The 26,550-nt window shown below is 39.6% G+C and overlaps 2 protein-coding genes across 5 annotated transcripts in view; both read right to left on the bottom strand.

Moving 5' to 3' along the window:
- The window catches only part of LOC124293868 (netrin-A-like), a 135,735-nt gene extending 129,731 nt beyond the window's left edge, over nt 1-6,004 (bottom strand). For all 3 annotated transcript variants that reach the window (XM_046736583.1, XM_046736585.1, XM_046736586.1), the window contains exon 1: nt 3,739-6,004. In XM_046736583.1, the coding sequence (XP_046592539.1) occupies nt 3,739-5,041 (1,303 nt within the window). In that variant the 5' untranslated portion in view covers nt 5,042-6,004. The remainder of the gene's footprint in view (nt 1-3,738) is intronic.
- An 11,060-nt stretch (nt 6,005-17,064) lies between these two features.
- LOC107219247 (phosphatidylinositide phosphatase SAC2) lies at nt 17,065-25,845 on the bottom strand. Of its 2 annotated transcripts, XM_046736582.1 has the most exons (13): nt 25,570-25,845; nt 24,693-25,069; nt 24,330-24,596; nt 24,071-24,225; nt 23,813-23,985; nt 23,493-23,685; nt 23,089-23,416; nt 22,933-23,003; nt 22,546-22,770; nt 21,873-22,094; nt 21,465-21,778; nt 21,151-21,360; nt 17,065-20,814 (listed from the first exon to the last, which is right to left on the bottom strand). In XM_046736582.1, exons 1-13 carry the CDS (start codon nt 25,664-25,666, stop codon nt 19,781-19,783), a joined length of 3,666 nt encoding a protein of 1,221 aa, XP_046592538.1. In that variant the 5' UTR covers nt 25,667-25,845; the 3' UTR covers nt 17,065-19,780. The 2 variants fall into 2 exon arrangements, with proteins under 2 accessions (XP_046592538.1, XP_015512896.1); XM_015657410.2 differs by lacking the exon at nt 22,546-22,770.
- Nucleotides 25,846-26,550: the final 705 nt, after the last annotated feature.

The following is a 26,550-nucleotide window of genomic DNA, read 5'->3' as shown; positions in this document are numbered from 1 at the left end:
TAGAAGGGGGAAAAAATCGAATTCGGAATGATAAAAATGTATATAATAATCCGGGGTTGAGGTTATCGAAGAGTTGCGGCTTCTGAGGCTATACGTACCTATAAAAGGTATGAAAAGTCGAGTTTGAATAATTCCTGCACGATGCCCTACTGCGCGCACTGTTTATCGACCGACATACAGTTAACGAAAATATTATTCAAACGGATTTTCAACATCAATGTGACCCATTCAAGCATCAAACCTCACGCTCTTCGTACATCCTTCGTAAGTGTTTTTATTATTTGAAAGAGACATCGCGCTTTTGCCACACGTCTTGGTATAATAACCGTTGTTTACATACTCACACTGTGTCGCAGAGATACTAGGAAAGAAAAAAAGACAACCAAATTTCATTACGAGCCTTGATTACAGGTGATGCAAGAAATTCGGAATTTAAAGTGCAGGGATTGAATCATTCGCAGATTGTTAGTTCAACTTGCAGTTTGTAAGAAGAAAGTACGGTGTGAATTTTCTACACACTGTAAACTAGTACCAATTTGACACTATTTGATTTCGAATTTCCAAATTGGTCACGAGAATTGTTCGCCGATTAATTTTGGTTTATTTTAAAACTGTCATTTTTCACACAGTGTGCGAGTTCCTACAAATACATAAGAAAAAGGATAAACACGTAGCAGAAATCGACCGACGAAACGACGGAGAAAAGAATATGTAAATGGTCAACGAGACAGTAACGATTACCTCACGCGGTGGATTATTATATCACAGGAGCATAAAAGCGAAGTAAGAACGAAGCGAGCGTCGTCGTCGTCGTCGTCGAAAGAGCAAAGAGCAAAGAGAAGCACAGGATCGATCCGCTTGCCAAGTAGCAGACTAGTTCGAATGTGTAGAAATATAGAATAAAGAACAACAGCGTCAAGGCACCGAACGGACGTTCCACAACGACAACATCCGGCGTACGAGACGAGGCTGCATATTTTCCCCAAGTTAGACTAGCCTGGAATGCGGACAGTAAGACAGACGAATAGCAAACAGCTCCGCAGCGATTGGCAAACAGTGGTTATAAACGCTGTTCCGAAAGCAGCTTGCGGCATGCGATACATAGAGGGAGAGAGATCGTCGAATTTCCCGCGAGATGAAACGGAGATGAAAGAATGCCGGAGACCGGGCCATGTGCACGTGATCCATGCAGCATCGGGTGACGGCACACGCGGCCAGTTATGACCACCATGCCGATGAACCGCGTATAGAGTGTAGGTAGGTATAGAGTCAAAAGTGCCGCGGGCGAAGATGGTATCGGTTCTCCTAATGCACCCCGTGTGTTCACAAACGGGATCGAAGAGATTCGGTATGCGTGTGTCGGCCGGGTTATTACTGCGTCATGTACCGTACCTACCTAAGGGGGGCATAAAGAGCCACTATGTGGGGATTCAATGAACCATTTTGGCTCCCCGCCTTTAATTCCTGCGTATGTTACGCTCCTTTGTGATTCGGGTGCATGTACCAGTCCTCCACGATTCCCCGTAACACCGGTTATTACTTCCGAGTTTCTTTGTCGCGCTCACCGCTCCGTGGATCTGCCTTCGTCGCCCGGTGTTCCACGGAGACCAGTCGATAACCATCGATTGTTACTTATACCCCGGATGTCGGCCTTCGGATGCATTCGTAACATGTCCAAGTTGGTGAATAATCGTTGCAAACACGATTGGTTTAGGTGCGTATTGGGCGAGCGACTTGGCAAATTAGTCCGTTAACTTGATCCAATGGTGTCTGTACCACTACTGCTACTACACTGTAAGAAATATGCAGAGTGGACTTTTATGGATCAGAATTTGGTGCCAATCTGACACTATCGGATGTCGAATTACGAAATTGACTGAAAAAAAAATGTTCCACTTCGACACTACCATTTCTTACAGTGCGAATATCTGGAATCTACCTACACTAACATTTAGAGCCGTCTACTCGATCATCAGAATTTTGTAAGACTAGTGAAGAATTTCAGGGAGGCAAGATGATCGACTCGAAGAACCACGCTAGAACGTCGACAGTTGGCGTAAAGAATAGGGGCCTGCAGCCATACGTTGGGGAGGAGAAAAAATTGAGGATGATGGAGTGAACCGAATCGAGCGGACAGAGTGGTTACCTGTTCGTGAGCAGTACTTGTTAAACGAAAATAAGTCGAAACCGTAAGGGGTCACGAGTACGGGAATCGGGGAACCTATTCACGTGATGAGGACACGAAGTGTTACACGCGTGGCTTTGATCTATTCACAATCGAACAATAGGAGTATTGCGGAACGACCGTGTCTCTCGCACGTTGGATGGATGAATATGGGTAGTAAGACAATCGAGAGAACGCGGATAGGCGTCAAGTAAACACGTCGGGAGCGTTTTGTCAAATCACCGTACATCGGACACATACTCGCAATGCGACTGACTGGGTATAGAAACGCGAGAGGACAATCGACGCGAGTGTGTTATACCTGCGGAAAGCGTCTGTGTCGCGAGCTCTTTTAACACGCATATAACAAGTGTCGAAACGAGCAGTTCCAGCCAAGGCCACCGAACCTCGAGGACTAGGAGGAAGGCCCATGACTTCTGTAACAATGAAGAGAATATCTGCTCTGGCTGGCGGCCAGTCGCCGTGAACTGACATGGGCATGGTGTTCGTCTTGTAGGTGTGACGAGACCGAGCAGGATGGAGACGAGGATACGACGCGAGCTCGGTTGACTCCTGACTCCGCAGAAGCGGCTGCGAAACCGCGGCGGTGCCAAAAAAGAATCGCGTCTCTGAACTCGACCCGCGAGACAAACCTTCGCAACCGCTGCGCAAAAATTCCAGATACAAATTGGTCGTAAATTCTCGCTTCTTCAAATCGAACCGCATTACTTACTAGGTATGTCCTCCACTTTCGAGACTGCGTGCTCGCGACTCCGGAGGGACACGGAGTGCAACTTGGACTTTCACGCGTTTCTGCGCGAAGAGTCATTATATACGGCATGTGAACTCGCGCCGCCTCGTTTGGAAGGGCAATTCCGCAAACGAGCAAATTTACTCAAGGTTGAACCAGTATCAATTATTCGAAGACACGCAGAAACTCCTTTCGGATGAAAGAGGTGGAGTATAATCTTGATCTTAAGGACTTCAGAGAATTCCGTCACTTCGGATAGTATTCAGCAAATAGATCTTCGAGGAATTCAATTTCTCTAATTGCGTGGCTCTTGAACGATTGAGAATATACAGAAGGATGATAGAACGTGGTTTACGCCTACGCAAATTGCGAATATCTCGAACATTATTGGAACAGTGTTCAAAACGGTTTAGAGTCGTGTGGTAATGTCTAGATATTGAAGGGTGCAATGTACAAATGTTTATACCCTTCTATCCGAGTCGCGCAAAACTTTGAGGCCACGGAATCGGCCAAATCGTACCATCGCATCCACTATGAAGTAACTTTATCAATCTGATCAGCTGTCGTTAGCTTTGACCATGGTATCGGATTTGATGAGGATTTCCATCATTCTCCTCCTTACGCATGTAACGATCGGTCGTTACCAGACTCTAAAAATAAGCTTAACTGACCAAAAAGCAACAAATGCCTATACGGGAGTGATAAAAAGCCAAAGAAACAGAAACGAAGCAACATTCCCTCCTGAAGTAGGTACAGGAAATGACGAAAACTTTCGCCAACGCACATTTTACTGCTACAAAGTCTGCGAATAAAAACAACTCACCCTTGCACTCGTTCGCCTCCTTGGCAGTGGCCCTTGCCCATGGTCGATCGAAGTGGAAAGGCCTGCACCGTTCGCAGTCTCTGCCGGCCGTGTTGTGTCTGCAATCGCACAAGAGCTCGCCCTCCTTGTCAGGAACGCACCTCGCCGCGTGCCCGTTGCACTTGCACCGACCGCCAACGGTGAAGTCGGAAACAGCGTAGTGGTGAGCGAGGGTGGTCGATGTGGTCGTGATGACGGTGGTGGTGACGAGGCTCATATCCCTAACGTCGATGTCCAGAGCGTCGTTGGACTGCATTTCCTGTGGTCCGATCACCTGAACGGACGGAAGTACGGTGGGTCCAGCAGACTCGAGCCCATCAGCCTTGGCGAACTGGGCTTTGGAATGGCCCTTGGCCTTGGCACGCTCCTGGAGGTCCTTCCTAAGCTCCTTGACAACGCCGGTCTCCTCGGCCGTCTGGATCTCCTCCTGAGGCGCGAACTCTTCCTGACCATGGGGGAGGTGAAGCCGGTTGAAAACAACCTTGATGTCCGTCGCGGTAACCCAGTCCTGGAGCACCGGCGAGTTGTCGAAGTCCGAAGCCGACGGGCGTCCCTCGAGGGTGCTGAAGGCTATGCGTCCGACGGGTGCGAGTCCGTCGCCTCCGGTGTACCGATGACTGTCCGTGCAGCGTGCCTCCTGCTCGTTGGCTTTGGTTATGGTGGCACGATTCGGCCTCCCATAGACGCGGCGGCACTGGGACGAGTAGAATTGGAAGGCCTGCCAGGTCTTCCCGTAGTCCATGGACTTGTATATGGCGATGGAGTCCGGCTTCGCGGCCCGGGGACAAAACTGGAGGCTGACGTACGTCAGCTCGTACTTCTTCCCCAACGACAAGGTCAGCGTTACGTTATCCGGGGGCGCCGAAAAGCTCTGCGACGATACCAGAGGCTCGCTCCTCCAGCAGGTGATGTTGTTAGGGTTGTTGAGGTCGGTCAAGTAACTCGCGGGGAACCGCCGCCGCGGCGTTGAGTCGTCGCAAACGTGACAGGGGCCCGGACTGCCCCCTGGAACATCGGAGACGTCGCAGTAACGCGTCGGTCCACCACTTCCGCACGTCGAAGATGCCTCGACGGCTGTCCCGAAGGCCGCGTTAACGAAGTCAGGGATGCACCGCCGCGGTCTGTCCTCGTCGAAACAAGGATCAACGGGATTCTGCTGGGCCGCGAACATCTTCATGTAACCCTCGCCCCCAGCCTCGGCCAGTCGAATGCCGACCACCAGCAACAGTGCAAGGCAGTTTGAAAGGGTCTGGACCCGCGCCATTATCGCTGGGTTTCGGACCCGGAAGAGACTACGATCTTCCAACTAGCACCGCGGCTCTGCCTGCATGGCAGTACCCTCAAATAGTGTAATGACTCCGGTTACAACAACGGTGTTGGTTATCGGTCCAGGCCTCTAGGTTTCGGTCCACCCTTATCCCATGTGACTTTATTAATTCCCGCGGTTAACAATCGCGCTTCCTTACGGACACCCCTGCACTCTTGGCCGCTGATCGAACCTGCACCCAACTAATGCGATGAACGCGACATTGAATCACTGTTCACCATTCACTCGCGATATATCAACGACGGAAGTCCCTCGAAGAGGATCCGAAGCTTTCGGATATGATCAGGGTGTTCCGACTCGATTGTTACAGGTGACGATGCACTCCTCGTAGTAACCTTTGTTATACCTTAACATCAACCTCGAGCCAGTTGCACTTACTTATAACACTTTCGGTGGTGGTGGATATCACTCGGGTGATTCTCCAACGCGCGAGCTGCACCTGAGATTACCGTGCCTGCGTACGAACGAACGAACGAACCGTACTCTGTGGCGGCTGGCCGCTTACTGAGCGCCAAGGCGCTCGCACACTCGATCGTCAAGCGGGGCACCCGCCCCCGCTTACGGCTAAGGGATGGAGGATCGGAGGGGCGGAAGGGCGGAGAGGGAGGGGCGGGGGGGGGGGGGGGGGGGAGGCGAAGGGATGCTGCGGAGATCCGGTACCCGAGAGAATTCGCCCCGAAATCTCAGCCCTATCAACTGACCTTTTGATAACTTTTACGCGTATACACACGGAGAGAAATCATATGAAACTATCGACCGTATCGTTCTGGTTGGAAAAATATAATTAGTCGCAGCAGATTTTCACTTTACCCCAGAAACGTCATTTGTCATATCTAAAACGCGTTATACCAGATGCGACTATGCAAATATTGCTAAGCCGATATCGTTAACTAAACTAATAACATCCATGACATGATCAAATCGTATTGCTGATCTCGGTAGATCAGATTATTTACTGTGGGTATTGCTAATTTTACAATACCAAATTTGATAACCCTCACAATATCATATTCTTGAGATGAAAAATCTATATAGTATGCTATTTGCTATTTTAACCATACAATATAGCTGGATTACAAAAAATTATGCCTGCCATTCGTAATTTTTTTTCTCCGTGCAATCCGATACAGGGTGCACGGGAAAAACTCTGAAGAGGAGGGTTGAGAGGAATTTTATTTGTACGGAAAGAGGGAGGTTCGATTTTTGAACTTCATGGAAAGCGTATAGTTTTCGTTTACTAAGGGGTATGATTTCTGGACTTGAAATTGGTGGCAGTTAAAGAGTTATTGCGGAAACACGTGAGAAAGAAGGTAAGATGGAGTAATATTAAATTGATGAAAAACTAAGCAAAGAGCAAAGTGTATTGTGAAAAAAATGGGTAAAGGTGTAAAGACGAAAGTTGTAGTAAAATTCAGATGCTGCAATGAATGAAGAGGAAACTGATACTGGGAAGAGAAGAGTATGGAAAATGGAGATTAAATTTAATGATAAATAAGAGAAACCGCAACAAATAATGGAAATGGAACGCAGAAAGAATCCGAAGAATCCAGAACTCACAGCAAGAACGATAACGTCGAGAACAGGAGATGGAATAGAACGAATACTGAGGATAAACAAGATAAGCGAATATGAGGAAAATCAGATGAAGCAAGAGTAATAAAATGGAAGACATAAAGTGAGCTGGAATAAGCGTAAGAAGTGAAAATAAATATCGAAAGACGAAAGTTTATCCGGTCAAAGGGGTGTAAAAAATTTCCATAGGTCTTCGCCATACATACTCAAAAAAATAAGAGACTAGAAATTGAAGAATGGAATACCAAAAAATTTAATTATTTTGATGGCAGAAGATAGAAGGGTTTCATATAGAATTTTCAGAAACGCAAAAATGTATTTTATAGTATTTCACATTGTAGAAACTAAAAATGATAGATAGAATATATAAATGATAGTTAGAATTGTAACGCTTTCAATTTGTTCGTCTTACTACGTATATTCTTATTCGTTCTCAAGGTAATATATTTCGGCTTTCTATACTTTGACCCTTCTATACTTTGACTTTTCCATACTTGAACATACCGTATTTATAAAATCTGTGAATCTCATTTTTGCGCCTTAAAAAATTCGTCTTTGTGACGCTTCCATCTTCCGACCCCTCAAAACACACCAATCAATAGGTTTTTTTTTTTTCATTTTTTTTTTCTCGAACCAAATTTACGAAGCTGTCCGATTATTACGCGCTATTTAAGTTCACGTCTTATTTGGTTAGTTCGTTAACTGTGGCTTTGAGCTTGACTGAAGCAGGCTGAAGTTGCCAGCAACGCGTGTGTTGTTATTGTTATTAAACGGAGGTCCTTATCCCGCGACGGTAGAATTTATTTGTTTAAGATCGAAGTCCTGGGCCCCCCGACTCAGGCGAGATCTTGATTGTGAAAACAGTTTTGATCACGTACGATGATTCCTCAAGTTTTCTGCCCCCACGGCTTTGCCTTCTCTCTCTCTCTCTCTCTCTCTCTTTCTCTCTCTCTCTTTCTCTCTCTTTATCTATCTATCTTTCTTTCTCACCGCTCCGCTCTCGTTCTCCGGTTCTTATTTTTCAACCTCGACCCTCTCTCACCTAAGGATGCTGATCGATAACGCCGCCAACAAGTCTCACCTTTCTAAGGTCACTGCTACCGCTGCTCGTTCTTTTCTTCTGCGAGCTGCCTCGGTTTAATTGCCCGATAATTTTCAAGGATTTAAGGTGAACACCCCAGTTTTCTCAAAGGAAAACATGCCGAACTTCAGACTTCGGATCCCAGTACATATAATTAACGATTAATTAACGATACTTGACCTCGGGAAAATTATTCTTTGAAAATTTTCCAAAGTCAACGTGTTGAAAATTCTATTTTCTCCATTTTATCCACGGTATGTAGAGAAGTTGTATATTTATGTTGGTCGTTTTTTCATACATGCCGATTTGGATGTTTACGATCTTTGATCGTTTCACGATTTTCCGATGATGATTGAATTATTAATTGTATACAACTATTCGAAAGATATGCGTTAAAAATATTTTCAAGCTTTGTACATATATATTTTTTTTTCCTTATTAAGGGAAAAAAATAAAAAAATAAACAAATCAATCAGATTATAGTCGTTTCGTTATTTCGATTTTTCAACCCCGGAGTATAAAAACGTTATTCAAACATTTATAAAATTTCTGTTCCAAATTTTTGATACAATTGATATCGCAATGTCTTGAATTCCGCAAAATTCATTTTACGTTAAACCGACTTTTCGAAGCTGGGAAAGTGAATTAAAATTTTTAATTTTTGTACGCGAAAAAATCTCACGGATATGAAACAAATCTCTAGATCAAATGAGAGACCACAAAAAAAAAAAAAGAGAAAAGTATATAATATAATATAATCTCACAGCTCTGAGTAATTCGTCCAAGGAGGCGAAGGAACGGCGTTACAATACAATGAATAAAATTGCATCGCATCATCCCCAGGATATAATTGTATAATAATAAGTAATACGCGTACGAAGCATGTCGAAAGTTGTCCCGAAGACATCGCCCCGTGATGCATGGGTCGGTTATTAATTGAATCGAGTTAATCTCGGTCGGACTTCGCGAAGCACGTGACGCGTGACGTCCGGCCTGACTTTAGGATTATTAAACATTTCGGTTTAAATGCTTGTTTGAATTTGAGCGCTACGTACGCGTTCACTTCTCGTCTTTGTGTGCGATTACCGTCCATGCCGACAGAAATCTCGACCGGACCCTGACACAGGCTTCTCCCCGGATTAAAACGGGCGCAGCTGCCCCCCATCCACCCTTTACGAATTCATTCCTTGTCGATCTCTCGACCGATCCCGACGCGCGACGAGAAAATAGCACCAAGGTTTTCATTTTTTAAATGACTAGAAGATATGTGGCCAAAAATTCCTTCCAGCAAGATTTAAGTTACATTGTAGCACATGCCGTGGAAAAAATTGTCCTCTCTTTCGCTGCTAATAATTTCTTTTCCGTACACTTGCGTAGCAGAATATGAAATTAAAATTTTTTCGACCACATTCTACCACAATTTAAATGTTGTGAAAGAAATTTTTGATTACACCTTATTCAGTTACTTCCGGAACGGAAAACTTAATATTTTCAAAATTTTATCGGAGTACTCCCTTAATTTTACCTCCATTTTTTACCATAACCGAAAAATGTGGTTTTGGCTAATTGTAAGAAGTGAAAATTAGTTTCGTTTAGCCGTAAACGAAAAATCCGATACTTATGTGTTACTATTCTTTTTGGTTATTGTCACTCGTACGAAATTTTCTTCTAACCATTATGATAATTTGATATTTGTGAAAGAATATATTAATGCCAAGGCCTAGTACTTCATTGAAAAAATATCGTCAATTAAACAAACAACAGATTTTTTGTTGCTACATTCAAAAAGTGTCGTTAATCATACTAAGTATTTACCTGTGCGAAATTTTCTTGTAATTCCAACAATATTTAAAGCGTCATTGTAACGATACCCATTCCACAAGAAATTTATAGTAACTATACAACGCAGGAAGTTTTGTTCAAGTCTTCTCGTTATGTTGAAACGTTTTGAAAATCGGGAAAATCGATTCAACTTACGGGTTGATCATGCATAATTAATTATTATAATCAGTGCCACGCGAGGAACAGTTTCATGGAAGAGAAAAAAAAAATTCATCAGGGGTTCCGTAATTACGAAAAGTTTAAGGAGCTTACGTATTGGAGCTGTGAAACTTTTCGAGGCTTTCGTAAAGTGGTGATATTTTCTTCACAGATTTTCGTTAATCGTTAATTGAAAGAAATAAATAAATATGGGTCGACTCTAATTGCGAAACAATTTTGCAGCTTGTTACGTGAATGAAATACGTGTGAATTTTACCTGCCTCGTCACAAAAAATTTTACTTGAACTCAAATCAGAGACGTAAGTGAAACTATAAAATAATAATTATACAGTGCTAGAAGATATGGTAGAAAATTTTCTACCAGCGCACGTATTGAACTAACAACAGCTACTTAAGGTTTTATGCGAAAGTATAAATAACAAGGGCAGAGAGATAGAAAAAACCCACGAAAGTGGTAAATTTACCCCTCCTAGAAACACAAATAATCTCTCGGATTTGAACCCTGGATGCAGAGAGAGAGAGAGCAAAAAAGAAAGAAAATTAGACACATGATATTTATGTATGTATACGTTGAACCGCATTGTGTGTATATACTAGAGTGTTTCAAAAAAACCGACTATTTTCTTTTTTTTCGAAGAACATTGAAAAATCTTCCGAGTGTCCCTCAAAAATGACCTCGGTAAAATATGAGCCCTTAATATTGATTTTTAGCGGTGGCGATTCTCGATTTTCTATTTCCCATTTAAATAACATGGGAAAAAATTTTTGTTAAATTTAGAATTTTATTGCTCGAAAACGAACCAGTGGGAAGATATAAAAAAAACATATTCTTGTAGGAAATTTTACGCTCTACAAAAAAGATCTGAATAAAGATTTGCGTAAGGTAAGTCGTTTCGGAGTTATCAGGCCTCAAACATCGAACCGTTTGAAATAATGATGCTATTAATTTATAAATGCTACAAAACTGACTCATATCTCTTAAATAGTATTAAATAATGATGTTATTAATTTATAAATGCTACAAAACTGACTCATATCTCTTAAATAGTATTAAATAATGATGTTATTAATTTATAAATGCTACAAAACTGACTCATATCACTTAAATACTATTGTAGTAGTTAGTTAGTTACAAATAGTATTGTACAGTTTTGTAGCATTTATAAATTAATAACATCATTATTTCAAACGGTTCCATGTTTGAGGCCTGATAACTCCGAAACGACTTACCTTACGCAAATTTTTATTCAGATCTTTTTTGTAGAACGTAAAATTTCCTACAAGAATATGTTTTTTTTATATCTTCATACTGATTCGTTTTCGAGCAATAAAATTCTAAATTTTATAAAAATTTCTTCCCATGTTATTTAAATGGGAAATAGAAAATTGAGAATCGCCACCTCTAAATATCAATATTAAGAGCTCATATTTTACCGAGGTCATTTTTGAGGGACACTCGGAAGATTTTTCAATGTTCTTCGAAAAAAAAAAAATAGTCGTTTTTTTTTAAACACTCTAGTATATACACACAATTCCATAAACCATGCGCTTAGAGGATCCTAAAAGAAATTAGAACCACGATGACAAGTTAACGGCGATACAGAAATTAACAGCTTCGCAGCTTTTTTAAAAAGAGAGCGCCGGGTGTTAAGCTCGACGATGTTATCTTTCTCCCGTTCACTTTTGTTTTTGTATATTACGACGGGGGAAATAATACAAAGCTAGAAAAAGAACCTCACTTGGATTTTTCTCATTCAACGAGGGAGTCAGAAATTGATTGAAACAAAAAGCCGTTGCGTTGCGCAGTTTTTTTTATAAATTAATAAAGAAAATACCTGACGGATGATGAAAAATTCATAGTGACGATTTCGATAAAAGTACAGAAATACTAAACAAAACTATTTTCCAAATATTTGATGCAACACTTTATTTTCTCATATCGGCATTGTTGGATCTTCAATTACGATCAACAAATGGCAATATTGTATCGACTGCTAAAAAATAAGAAAAACCCTTGCAGTGTGATTTTGTAAAAAATAGTCTCCCGAATAAAATCAAACATCGTAGAGTTGAAATATAACGAATCGGCCAAATTTTTGACAATTTTGAAGCGATTCGGAGTGAAGCATCGACACCAAAGCTTTTTCTTTTGAATGCCAATCTTTTCTGTTAATGAAGAGTAAACAAAACGTATAGATTTTTGGCCAGCCAACCCCGTTAACGTGCTAATTTTAAACGGTGGGAAGTTATCGAACCGAGTAAACGGTTCCGCCTACGAGTTCAGAGGACAAAGAAAATTAATCCTCCACACTCTGTAAACGCGAATCTATGTGTGTGATCTCTCATGACTGTGCGTTATGTACCCTGTCAGCTATTATAAGGGCAGGAGCCCTGTTTCAATGAAGATATGCAGGACGTATTATATGCGAACTCTGACAGAAAACCAATAATTATTATCATCTCTCGGAGGAGGAACGGCATTCCCGGCATTCGCACGGGGAACGATCTCCAGATACAAGCCGCTTCGAGGATTATAACTCTCGACAAGAAGGAATTGCTTCACAGACCGCGCAGAAATTCGGTGCAATTTTTTTTTTTTTCTTGTTCTCTCGTTTTTTCTGGATTTTTTATATAGTGATGACACCTGTTTAATTTAGACCAAACGAAAGGATCGACTTATTCGATTGTCTGTCTGTTCAATCATCAAGTAGTGACGAGATAGTAGAAAAGGAAAATAATGTTTGGCGAGATTTGAACTCAATATTGAGTTCAATGAAGAGTTGCTTTTTTCATATCAATTGAATCGAATCGAATCATTTTATACAACTGGCAAAAGTAAGCGAAAGTGAAAAAATTGACGCAATACAACGATGCCTGGAATAAAAACTTAAAAAATTAACTCGAAAAATCGATCTATTATCTGCAATCACCGACAGCCAATTTCTATTTTAATGATTGAGAAAATGGAGCAGTATTTTGGACGCAATTTTCAAGATGATTTTAATTTCTCATATCACGTAACGTTTTCCGATCAACACAAGGACTCGAAAAAATTGAAATATTTGTTTTTTGGAAAGGCTTGATCGTTTTTATCATCGACGATGACAATGAGGACTCGCCGTGTGAAATGAAAAATTTCTAATACATATCACAAGGAATTTAGCGAACGCTGGAAGAAATGGAAATTGATATTTTCTATCACTGAAATCATGGATATGCCAAAGGGGAAAAGAAATAGTAATTCTATGCCACGCGTTAACGTTTTGGAGCGAATCACTAAATGTAGTTATATTTATTCTAAGAGTACGACTATCTGTCTAATCGACTAGTCGTTTTTCAGATCAATAGACTAATCGACCTAATCAATGAACTGACGGTAAAAAAAAAAAATTGAAAATATGAATCGATTAATCGATCCGTTCAATTAATTATTTTTCCAATGAATCGGCCCTTTTGATTCATTATTTTTTCAATTAGTCTCCTGTGGACGAACCGATTATTCTGCCCTTCGGATGAATAGTTTTTGTCAACTAATCGATCGACTCTAAAAACAATTGATCGATCAATCGCTCTGCCCTGATCGAGAGCCATGTTTGATTGACCAGAGCGATCTCACCGTCTAGCGTCTCTGCGGAATAGCGGCCGAAGAAGAAGGAAAGGGTGAAAAGCGAGCAAAAGAAAAGCTCGAGGAATGCGTTGGAACGACCGACCAGCGTTAAATCGTGCGGCTTCGGGGAAAAATGAAAATACGTTACATCGGCGCCGATACACCGAATGGCCAATGTGTACTTAGGTGCGTTTAAAACCGAAACGCGGTGTTTTGACGTCTCTATAATTACGGGGGGTCTCGGCTCTGGTCCAGGAGGAAGGTGTTTGATGTTGTTAATCCGGTGAGCGGTCGCCCCCCGTTCCTTGTTGACAAATGCGATCCGAGCTGTGCGAGCGTGCCAACAGCCGGGATCGGGAGATTAATTTTATGCTTTTGGCCCCTTTTGCCCCCCATTTCGCCCCCACATCCACGTTTTCCCTCGGCAACGTCCGATCGAAAATCCCCGGAACTCTGTTAAACGCCAAAAGATCATGTTGCATAGAAAAAAGTTCTATTTGAATGGGAGAAAAAAAGAAAAAAAAAAAAAAATCTGTAGCGGATTTCCTTTTTCGATATAAAAATTTATTGGGTTGGAATATATTTCATTTTTCTCGATAAAATCGCGGATTCGAGATGAGAGTGCAGTTTTCAGGACAGAAAATACAATTGACACTTTTTCCACCTGATATATTTCCAAAATTGTAGCTGAGATTTTGCCAAAATTTTCACTGGGGTAAGATTCATTCGTATAGGAAATAATTAATTGTGTTACGAAGCTTAAATATTATCTCGTTAATTGAATTATACGCAGAACTTGGCGCGTATGATAAAAAATTGATTACTTGTCGTTCTGAAATATTTTCAAGATCCTCACAGCGGAGTTTAGAACGTGTTTTATTACAAGCTAGCACGGTAAATACAAATTTTTTTTCTCATATGCCGATAAAGAGAAAGGAAAAAACAGATTGCAATCATCGAAGTTCGAATCTTTGCGACGCAGAATAAATAATAATAAATCGAATTTTTTTCGACGAGAAATCAAGAAGATTTGATTAGCTTAATTGAGCAAAACAGTTTGTACCGGATTTGAAATACATCTTGAATCCCAAAAATTATCGAAAGAGAACGGTTGCTCATTTTTTTCGAAGGCAAATATCGTGATAAAAAAAAAGCAAAAATCCGGTACTTTGACCTGATCCTTAATGAAGATTCATGGCAACAAAAAAGCGTCCCAAAACCGAATATATCGTTATTCGGTAAGCCGAGCCAACGCTGCCCATTCAGCATCTTATCGGAAAAATCGATGAACGTGGAGAGGCCGATTGGCGTATTTGGGTTGCACAGAAAGCATTACTAAAACGGTAAACCTGACTTAAATACCGAAAGATGTGAGTCGAAGGGTCGCGTGGCGGGTAAGATAGCCCTGCCAAAGTCGTTGCAATAACAATTTTCGCCCACAGTAGTTAGTCAGGATGAATTTGACGCTATCTGAGAGAAGCAGTCGAGGACTGTTATTCCTTCTCCGATGCATAAAAGAAACTCGCTTTCTCGATTACCTGATTTTCGTGAACAACGAGATTAATAATAATAATAACAATATCTCATATCGTACGGATATACGAGATATTGTTTTTCTTTCTCACGTGCAACAAGTTGCGAGAAATTCGCATCCTGATTTGAATATTGGAAGAGGTTACTGGCTCCAAGAGACGAATAAGAAATAATAACTCCATGATGTGTTAATATTAACATATCGAGCTGTTACGAAATAAACGCTACTCCAAACTGTACGAGTATGTTTTTCTTTTTTTTTTTTCTTTCTTATTTACTTTTTTGCTTTACTCTATTTTTTGAGTCGTTATATAGAGCTATAGAGTCTGCGGAGATCGCGGCGTTGATAGATAGCCTGAACCAGCCTTGATCTCTGGGTATATAAATAAACGTCGAAGTATAAGTATAATTCTTGTAACGCAACTTCCTCACCCTCCTTTTTCTCTTCCACTTATTACTTCGACTCCTGATTCGACTGTATCAATGCCGACACTGTTTATCGAATTCCCAATCCCATCTCAATGGTAACGCAATATTATACGGGGAGAAAAAAAACATTTAACACAGATCCGATCGCACCGTGTCATTACGTAATTACCTCACGCAGCTCGTTCGCGTCTAGAACTCGTTTTACGTACAATAGAATCTTCAGCTCGGAATGGGTTTGAGACATTATGATGGTTTCAATTACCGACCCACTCGATCGCCAAGATTTTAATCTCTGGATAAGAATTGTCAGATTTTCCAATCATACAAATCAGCTGCTACAAGTTTGAGGAAAGAGTACGCAGGTATAAATGCGAAGATCGTGTCGGATACATTTCATTTTTCGGACAATAGTCGTTGGAAATCTAGAGTCATCTTCACTTAAATTTTTCTGAATACACTACAAGCAAATCTGCCAATAACTTCTTTACGATTTAGAACGAAATATATGATTTTTATCAGTTGAATTGTTCTGTCAATAAACAAGATACTTGGCAGCGTGAGGAAAACCGAATTCCGCCTGAGTATAGTTAATGTTTCACTAGTGTATCTATGGTTGTTTACACACAGGCGATTTCACCTCTGTATAGCGATGAAAATCTCGAGTAAACTCCGTTTGGATACGAGCTGATTGGGCACCAGCGTTACTGGACACCAAAACTAATCGAAGGCCGTGTTGCACGCACTACGATTGAACATCGAGAATTATTGGACATCAGCGGTGTTGCGGACACGGCCCAATCGGGCTCCAAAGATTGTTTTGAATATATAATTAAATGTTCGAATAGCACCAAAAAGAAAAATCTTTCGTTTTCCGTTAACTGTTTGAAAACGGAACTTTAGCATTACTTTTCCACGTCTAATAATGTTGGTTTTCAAATAAATTAGGTTCGATTAAATTTCGACCAAAACCAAAAAGAAGAATCTTTCATTGTCAAAAACATTGTCAATTACCGGAAGGGTTTTGCCCACTTATAAGATCGCAGAGGTCAATTGCATGGATTAACGATTGATCGAAATTAATCTGAAAAAGTTCTGCAAAAATGACGTTCTCAAACTGACAATTTCATGTCAAAAGTCTGATAAAGCCAACAATACGCTGATGACAGCATATTGCCCTGATGAATGGTCATCTTCAAATGGCATTTCATAATACAATGGTTTATTTTGCAGAGCGTGTTTACTTTCAGTGTTGATTTCTTGAATAAAATGGTCTAAGAACCTAATTTTATCAAGAGCAAGATTCATTATTGTGTAATCCCGTTGGAAAATGACCATTTCTCGGGCTGATACTCCGTATCCAAAGTATTGTGGGCTTCGTTAAACTTCTGATACCAAATTAACGATATCCTACAGTGATTTTTGCACACATTTTTTAGATTGGATTTTCTTAGATTGAATTGAAAATACAGTGCAAAGAAGCCAATTCGATTAGAGGCAAAAACTGTTAGTTTGACAGACGTTTTACGAGCTACTATTCCATATATTTTTTTTTTTTTTACATTCTTATAGAAGGGATATTTCATAAAATTCCCTCTCATAAGCCACTTATCGCAACAGCATGTCAGTCGTAAAATCTACCGTAATATCGGCGGCACGGTAAAAATTCAAAACGTTTTTGACTACACAAAATTCAGCGACGTAAGATACGAAAAAAAGGCAAGGTAAAACAGTCCAACATCCATAGATACTGTGTGTTTCTGTATTTTGTAGCCGTATATTTGCACAAAGTTTACGTGAATAAAATCGATTTCGAGAGGTACATTACCAAAAATTTTCCCCTTCGTGGGTTTAAGAAATTGAGAAAAACAGAGAATCAATCTTCCATTATCGTTAAGAATGGAAGAGAAAATTTTTTGGTAGGTTTTCAGGAACCGGTTTTAATTTCATTTTTCGTTTTCCACTATATGCATAATAGAATTTGTAATCTTGTAATACACCGACATTGATACAGATTTTTAATACTGATCTGCTACATATTAGTGCACGATTTTACATTATTTTACAATCTAAATTAAGTTAAATTAAACTCAATAATAATACTTGGTTATGATGCAGGAAGCCAGCTTACATGGAATAAATCTATACCTAATAATGCCAAACCCAGAGCTTCGATTATCTATTATTACATTTACGGTGATTGGGACAAAACTATAATATCAATTCTTTCTTGTCTTTCCGTTTTGTTTTCTTAATAAGCAAAATTATTTGTACGTCAGTGATATAAAACTTGCCCGGCGACTTAAAGTTCTCGAAAAATAATCGTGTTAAAATAATATACATATATCAAAGCAAACTATTATAAATATCTATAATTCAATATGATAAATATGGATCTGGCAAATTGCACGACGTGTGATTACGAATTAGATGATATGAAAAACGGATAGAGAAATGAAAAGGAATTGCTGTGAATCATCTATCAAAGCTCTGTTAAAAATTTAATGAAGCGATTTAGTATTTGGTTCAAGATTTTTTCTTATAAGATTCTATTAAAACTTAACGACACAGGGTTTTAAAGATTTCACTGCAGAGTGTGACTCGTGTGATTGTTCTCTTTTGCTAAATCACTATATGTATACTTTGCTACATAATTCAATTACTCAATCGTATGTTAATTTGCAATTTGACTATACAAATACTTTGTCTGCAACGATATGAGCGCGTAATAATATGTTATGTACATAATTGACTACAAGGTTTCTGTAATTTCCTCCCCCTCTCAATTCTAATTGCAATCTAGTAAAAATATCAATTGCAAGCCTCAATGATGCATCAAGTTAAAAAGATAACCTGACATTGACGTTATGTCAAAGAATGTATTTGTTCCTAGTCGACAAACAATATTTTATAATTATATTTACTAATAAATATGTAAAGCGTTTGCCAAAACTAATTCATAATTCAATCGTCAATTATAATATAAGTAGATTCAAATACGTGTATATGTTAAAAAGAAAAAAAATTATCCATAATAATATCTCCGTGTCTTTGCAATCATTGGATATCTGCTAAATGTAATCTCATTTGGCCACTGTACTAGTTTTTAAGATACTTCCTACCTAGTATTGTAAACTTGATTCAATTTCTCTTGCACTTTCATCGTAAATATCTAATTGTTTGAGATTTCTGCAATGGATATTACTCGATTATAAATCTATATTTGGATTGAATCTGTCCTATGGAAGTTAGAAGTAGGCATATTCCGAGTCAAATTATCGAATATTGTCAGAAGTCTGTTCTTAGAATTGCAGAGACTGAGCTGACAATTGCATAATGAATTGTTGATTTGACGTGAAAAATGCCCACAGCCAATGTAAATGGAATGTTACACGTATAATTACTACAGTCATGGTAAATATCATCGTATATAATTATAGAAAATCTCCAAGTGCGTTTAAAATAAATATGAAATCATTTTTTTTTTTTGTGTTCCCCCTAAAATATTCACACGTAGGAAAGAATTGACTCTTTGTATTTCGCTTGTAAATATGTGTATCTACAGGCTATTTTCTAAAACTATTGTATACATCAAAAGATTACTTCACCTCCTTACATTTGATAACCAAGCCAATTCAGCAACGCGGTTTAATGTGGAATTAAATAAATAAAATATCGCATATGATAAGGGATAAATAAATAGTTTGAGAGTAAAATTTCAGCCTAACAAGTAATCGACGCGTCTTACTGTCGTCTTGAAATAGTAAATTTTTTTGGTTCTTTTTTTTTCATTAAAACTTCGTTGTCATGCTTTTTTTATTGCTAAATAGACAGGAAATGCCTTATTATGACATACGCAAGTTCATTTCATGCGAGCACTTGTGTAACCTGTTTTTCTTTTTTTTAAAGAACTACAAATACGACTTTGGATACGGACATCAATTCGCACGAAAATTGAACAATTTTTATGTTAATCAGTTTACACCTAATCCATATGCATTAGTAAACCACTAAAACGTTATGGACGATTAATTGGAAAGCGCAAATGATCTTACTGTCAATAAGGCCGTTACGTTACGTATCAATAAATAGTAATAACCGAACTACCCTAACTAGTGGTCAATAATCATCTCTAACACTTAACTTCATTTCTTTACATCGTTCTGTCCATTTTTTTTTTTTCACGATACTACAAATTACATTACAGCGTAAAATTTATTACCGACGATTGCACCAATTTTTCGATGATAAGTTTTCTCTCAAAACGAGAATCAAACTTTAAAGTTCATCAGCAGCGTTAAATATGAATTTTTCTACCTCCCTGGGTTTTCCGTCACTCGTGAAATGTAAGGCTGTTCTAGATAAAACTCGGATCTATGCGATATTTGCAATATACCCACGATGTATTTCTGAACTCTCCGCATTGCCGAATCAGCTCCATATCTCAATTCAGAATTTACAAAGCTATCAACCTCGACTTACATTTCCCCCATCTCTCCCGCAGCCTCTGTTGCTGCTCAAGGTGATGGTCGGACAAATTTCTGGGCATACCAGCCTGACCCTGTTTCAATTTTCTGGGGTCCAGATTGGCTCCCAAGTTTTGCACGCCTTTAGCGAACTTCGAGAACGGTGATAGAATATCTTTAGCCGAAACTGCGACAGGACTGGTAACGTTTGCGATATTTACGATATTGCTTCGAATTGATTTGAGAGCCGATTCGCTCTGAGACGAAGTGATATTAAGGGTCAAATCCTGCTCGGAGTTCGCTCTCTTCTTATCCTGCATTCTACTGTGAGTTTCATCATTGAACAGAGTGTTAGCCGGGGAATTTTGGCGCATCGCGTTGTGGTCGACTTCACCCGACGAATGACTGATGTTTTTAGAAAGATTCAAAGTGTTGGGAGGTGTGACTTTCTCCTTGTCTTCAATGCAACCTTCGCCGACACCCTGAATCGTAATCTCGGGTGTATTGGCGGCAGTTTTCTGTGGCGAAGGACTCAGCGTACTCGCTCCGGACTTTGACGTCGATATAAGGTTAAGTCTGTCTACGATTGGCTCCACGTCAGGATTTTCCTCCAGATACGAAGCGCTGTGAACATTTCTACCCAACGATTCGTTGGCCTGTTTTTTTCCGTGTCCGCTTTTTTCTTCGTTCTTCACTCCCATTACAATTCCCACCGTCGGCATGTAGGCTTCCGGAAGTCTCTGATCCCGCACAAAACTCTGGTCCCGATTCTTCGACTGAATCTGATCGGGAGAAACTTCAGCATTCGCGTCATCCTCACTGCTGCTGTTACTATTGATCGATTTGCTGTTCGAATTTCCCTCTATATCACGATTTCCCACAGTGAAAATGGGCTTAGATGAGGATCCGTCCAGTTTTCGTTCCAAGCTTTTCGCTATATCTATCGGCCTCTTCGCGTTGAAACTGTGACTCAGTTTATTCAGTTTACTGAATTGCTCAGTCATGTTGCTCAGAGCTTTTGTCCCTGAATTTTTCAACGAACAGGCACATGATGAAATGACGTGTACATCAGCTTATAATACTATGTTAGAATATATATTTGATACGGAGATTGCGAAAAAAACTTGTGATCAATTTTTTAATACTTTGTCAGCGATTCAAAAGATAGTCACAAAGAGAGGAACTCAGTGTCTCCTTAAGTGTTTCTATTAGATCTTCATCGTTTTCAGGCATCGCCAATCCATTGAGTACTCCAGTTATCGAGGAGAATCTCCTTACTAAGTCTCGATATTTTTACCATGAAATAAAGGGTATTGGCAGGAAACTGCAAGCATGTAATTTTACAAACACCGCTTCTTACCTGCACTTTTTAGAGCTAACAATTGCGTCTCGGACACGTTCCTCGTTAATTCCGGAAGCGATGAGATGTCCAAAAGTCCAGTAGAGCCCTTTGAGTGTACTAATTTGCTTCGTCGTCTGTCCAGCATGACGTTCATAGCAACAGGAATATTGGGTAACTCGGCGATCTCCATTGCAACAGATATCGCCTCGCAGATGGCCCTTAGAGATTCTGTAAAATTAGTGAATGATGGTTCAATCTTGTTCGAAGATAACAAAATACTGATAAATTAGTCAGAAAAAAAAACCAAACAGTAAAAGGTACGTAAATCTCACCTACAGTTTCCTCTTCGGTTTTTATCACTACAGCCATGTTGTTGAAGAACCTCAGATTTGTTGATCGAAACATGTGAAAAAAGCCCACTTCGCCATTCACCTTGTAACTAATTCGTACACAGTGGTGTTGTTTATTCTTAAACAGCGAAACAGTGTTCTCAGGCTGGCCAAACTCGACTTGTGTAATGTCAGCCAATGATACCCTCTGGTAGTTCGTCACCTTATCAATCTGATCGTCGTAGTCAGCAACGTAGTAGCTGTCCCGCGTAAGGATAAGTATTGTATCCATGTCAGTTTCTGTAGGGTCGCCAGTTCTACAAGTACATCAATTTTCGCAAATATTTATCATAGAAAAAAAATCGCACAGCTAGAAGTCGAAGTTTGAATATAAGTCGATGTGAAACTTACACCGGGTCTGCGTCGATGAGTCCCCAACTTCCAAGAATAAATTCTGGATCTGGAATAAGAAGTTTTTTGCAGTCCTCAATAAGCAACTTAACATGATCGGCGGTTGCTGCATTATCTTCTTCGTCATTTCGTTCCTGGAATATTTCTTCGGAAACTGCATTTCCTAACATCATGTCAATTGTCGCCTGCCTGTAGACATCTTTGAATCGATTCAAATAGTATCTGAAACAGCATTTTTACAGTTGAAATTATTCAACAGGAAAGGAACGTGAATCCTCGCACATTGAAACAAATCATCAACTGATATTTTTACGACAGTAACACAACAAATGGAACGTAAATGTTGGTTGAAGGAAAAATTTAATTCAAGTGTGAAATCTGATGGTAATTTATATGATGTTCTTGCGTATGTTTTTGTAATAGTAAATTGACTTTTCGTGTTTAATTTGTGACATTAAGCTTAGTTGGAAACATGCATTGGACAAAAGACTTTACTTAAGATCGTCATAATTGATAAGTAAATAGCGAGGTACTGAATAGGTAAAAACTTTTCAAAGGGAGAAAGACTGAGTGTGAAAGAGAGAAAGAGAGAGACAGAGAGCGAGTGAGAGAGAAAGAGGAATACGATAAATGCTTTTTCGTGAGAATTATTCAAAATGTGTAATGAACGCACCTGCCTAAGTGGTACATGGCGTTAGCGTATAAAAATTCTGGCCAATTGGCGATGATTAACTCTATGGGTGGCGGTTGTATGGGTATTAATTCGCGACTGCAATTGTCAATGATGTCTAAGTAGTCAGACCAATCTCTCTTGAGTTCGTCAATGAGGATTGGATAGCCTAGGAGGATGTCAATAGCTGCCTGACGCAGGTCATCCTTAAAGTGTTGTTGAAAATATCTACGGGAAAATTTCGGTAACAGGTGATTTCGTCGACAGGTAAGGAAACAAAGGAGACAAAACAGAGATTGAGCGTGCAATAATCGTGTTAATCAAAATGAGAACTGATCTCAGCTATCAAGTTGGGTGAATCGAATAGTTTGCTTCACCATACCGAATTACCTGTTCGCAGAGTTCATTCCATCCTTCATCAGTCCAGTGAACTTTCTTTCCCCAGTCCTGGTGTAATCACCCTACAGGATAAAAAGTTAGGTTTCAATTCACGGTTTTGGCATTTTTGTAGAAAAGTTTTGAACGATTTCAAGACTTGGAACAAACCTTGAGAGCGTTGGTGCCGGCGTACTGTTTACTTATAATGTCACCGTTGTTCGCCCAGAGTAGCTGAAAGGTCTGGCGAATATTGGCGGGTAGTGTTCCTTCCGGTGGTATTAATCCCAGCTTTGTAAATTGCATTTCCATGACCGCCTTTCCCAAGGCGGTTTGAACAACGTTTGTCCTGTCCAGGCAGTCTATGCAGTTAACGCGAAACGTGCCTGTCTGGGTGCAAATTGTGCCCTGCTTGTCTCGCCAGCAGTATCCCATTTCCGATATGATATTAGCCAATGAACCGATGAGTATTGATACGTTTTCGAAATGCATCCCTCGACTGCAATCAAATATTAATAATTGATGTCCTTCTTGTGTTTTCCAAAGTTCAAATTTAGCTCAGAAATTTGCCTCACCAGTATTCGTGAAAGTCAAATGTAGCGTAGGTCAAATCAGGATGATCAAACATCAAAAGATGATTGCTGTAAGCCTCCCATATAATTTTTTCTTTTCCAGTTTGTTCGACCAGATTTATTACACAAATTGGCCCATAGAGAGAAAGCTCGTCTTTGAAATGTTTCTCAAACGCAACTTGTGTCTCAGCCTCTCCTTTGAAACAGAAAATCAATGGTCAGCTGAAATTTTAACAGTTTTAAAGCGGTATTTGCTATACCATGTGCATTTTTCTTCTGGAAACGCTTCAAATAGAACTCTGAAAACTGTCCTTCAAACGTACCTTTATCTATTCTGGGTGGCGGCCTGTACTTGTATCCTGGTTGCGACCAGAATACAGGAACACTTCCACGCACCTGTACAAAGGATACTTGATGATCGTGATACCAAACCATTTGTTCCGTTTCAACGTAATTAGCACACTTTCCCTCATCGTCTACGCCGCGACGTTTATATCTTTATAAAATTAAAAAAACTTATGTGGTTACAATTTTCTTAGTAGCAATTTTTTCCGCACGAAGATAAGTTTCAATGCACCCACCTGGTTCCAGCTCTGAATCTGCTTCTTCTGGATATAATTGCAAGATTGAAAATCTCGAACTGTTGCTGACAGTCATAACCGATCTCGACCTTGCACTGCTCGATTTGCACATAGCCTTGGATAATGGGCAATATCCAACAGTCTGCCTTTTCACTCTGAAAATTTCTCAACGTAAGAATCTTCAGGAATCTGAATCTGTGATTTATAGGTGAAAAAAATTTAGTTTAACGTTATCGTTATTCTTAAAATTTTGGCTTACGTTTAAGTTGATGATGTCCTGAAGCATGTGCTTGTTCCAAAAAAATCTGTCATCAACTCTTTGCCAGAGCGGTTTGCTCCTGTCACAGCTACCCTTGCCTAGCTCCCTTTGTGCAGACTGTCTCTGAAGAGTATTGGTGATGTCGCCAGTTCGACAAAAGAAGAAAGAATCTGTTTCCATAAATATTTTGCTGAGCTCATCGAGTATACGTTTTTCAAATTTTTCCCTCTCTTTGCTGCTACTTCTCTTAATCACGGTACTTTTCACCTGAATTCATATACATACAGTAAATAAACAATACATTGCTAAATTTTAAGGAATCGAAGAGGTGCAATCAAGTGTGTGTCACTAAAAAACTTTCACCTGTGACGTAGCCAAGGCGGCAGCTTGCTGTGTTGTGTTTTTTATCGTGTTTGTTGCGCTCTTGATGGAGCCCCAGGTCTTTGCGAAGCTGGCTTTTTGCGGTATGTCGAACAGTCCTCCCTGGCCTTTTTTTCGCGGTAAATTTTGATGCTTCTTGCAAGGCAGTAGGCCGATGTCTGTACTGTCAATTCCTAGTGGCAAAAACGCAACTGACTTGATCTTGAAAACGACGTGCCCGCCGTGAAGCTCGCCAACAGGTTCAACCTCCTTTATCAACATTATACGAGAGTCCAAAACAGAAGCCTGTTCGATTTTTCCCATTACTCCGTAGAATGTACCAAGACATTCCGGATCAACGGCTGTCGCCCATTCCCAGTCTGAATAAAGCGAATCACATTTGTTAAGGATTCATCACATGTTCCAGAAGCTTCAGGATATTTTGAAGTAACAAAACGTATGCAAATTCGTGTCAAAAATGAATATATAAGAATAGATGAGAATGCTCATATTTTTGGTCTTGTCATGTTACTTTCAGTCTTAGTATTCATAATTTAATTTCCGCCCATCCGAATTATCTTGCGGTCGATCAATTTATTCGTTAATAACAGTCACCAAATAATATGAAAGACTTTCGTCAAGTAGAATAATAGATAATAATTGTAAAAAAAAAAAAAAAAATGACGATGGTCGATTATCAGTATGTCACTGTTTTGATTTGAAAAAAAATGACATACGACGCCCACTAACAAAAGCATATACCGGAATAACTTGATAACGAAATTATGAGATGGACTTGAAACTAGCCCACCGCATAATTGTCATCAGCAATACATGAAAATAGAACAAAGAAAAATGAGAAGCATATCATTTCACTTACCTGATCTAGCAGTAAATTCACCAGTCAACTTGTCACACCACAGGCTGTGCTGCTCTTTGACGAATATGAAATGCGTATCAGTACGGAACAGCTCCATTTCAACAATGACTTATCTTCAACAATTCATTACCGTAAGTTACACATCGATCTACATCAGTATTTTCAAACGTTCAATTCGCGTCTGGCAGCGCACACATTATTATTCTCACACACAAACACACAAACGTCACCAACCTACCTCCCGAGCTGTCAGCCACGAAGTAATAGTATTACTTCGTGCTGTCAGCTAACTTCGGTGCTATAGATATTGGTAATCACAAAAACACAGATGGTGCCACTGTCGCTGCGACGCTATCGAGTCAGAGACTTTTCATTGGTTGAGCAATGTTTCTCAAACTATCAAAACCAATCAAACATCGCATTTTTAAATGGGGTTCGTTCAACTTTCTCGCGGTAATTTTCATCCTGAAAAATAACACCCCTCAATCTCCAATGTAGCAGTCGTTGTATAACTCCAGCAGTTCCATTTTTTTTTAATATTTCAAAACGAAAAATTTAATTTATTAAAAAATACTTGATAATATACAAAAATTTCACACCCATATATTGTAGTGGTGAGCTGATCTTGATTACAAACAGAGTTCCATCTGATTATATCCAAATTTTACACAACACAATGATGCAAATTGCCCAGCAAATAGGAGTCAATATAAAAATGTTTCCGTCCAAAAAAGTGTCAACATTTTTTAGTTCACAAAATCGGTGCAATAATGAATAGAAAAAATTTCAAAAATTGTATGAAGCCTGTTTTCTACTTTGAAATCTTTTGAAATACTGCATGTAATTTACTGCAAATAATATTCTTCTGCGTACATATGATATCAGCCGTGAACAACAAAAGTATTAAATTATATTTGCTTGCAAACGAGCTTTCTAAAATCCAGAAAATGTAAACAACAACTTGTTATGATTATATCAAAT

Source organism: Neodiprion lecontei, chromosome 4 (genome assembly GCF_021901455.1).
Source record: "Neodiprion lecontei isolate iyNeoLeco1 chromosome 4, iyNeoLeco1.1, whole genome shotgun sequence".
Lineage (NCBI taxonomy): Eukaryota > Metazoa > Arthropoda > Insecta > Hymenoptera > Diprionidae > Neodiprion > Neodiprion lecontei.
The sequence above is the reverse complement of the archived record's forward strand: the minus strand, read 5'-3'. Positions and strand labels throughout refer to the sequence as shown.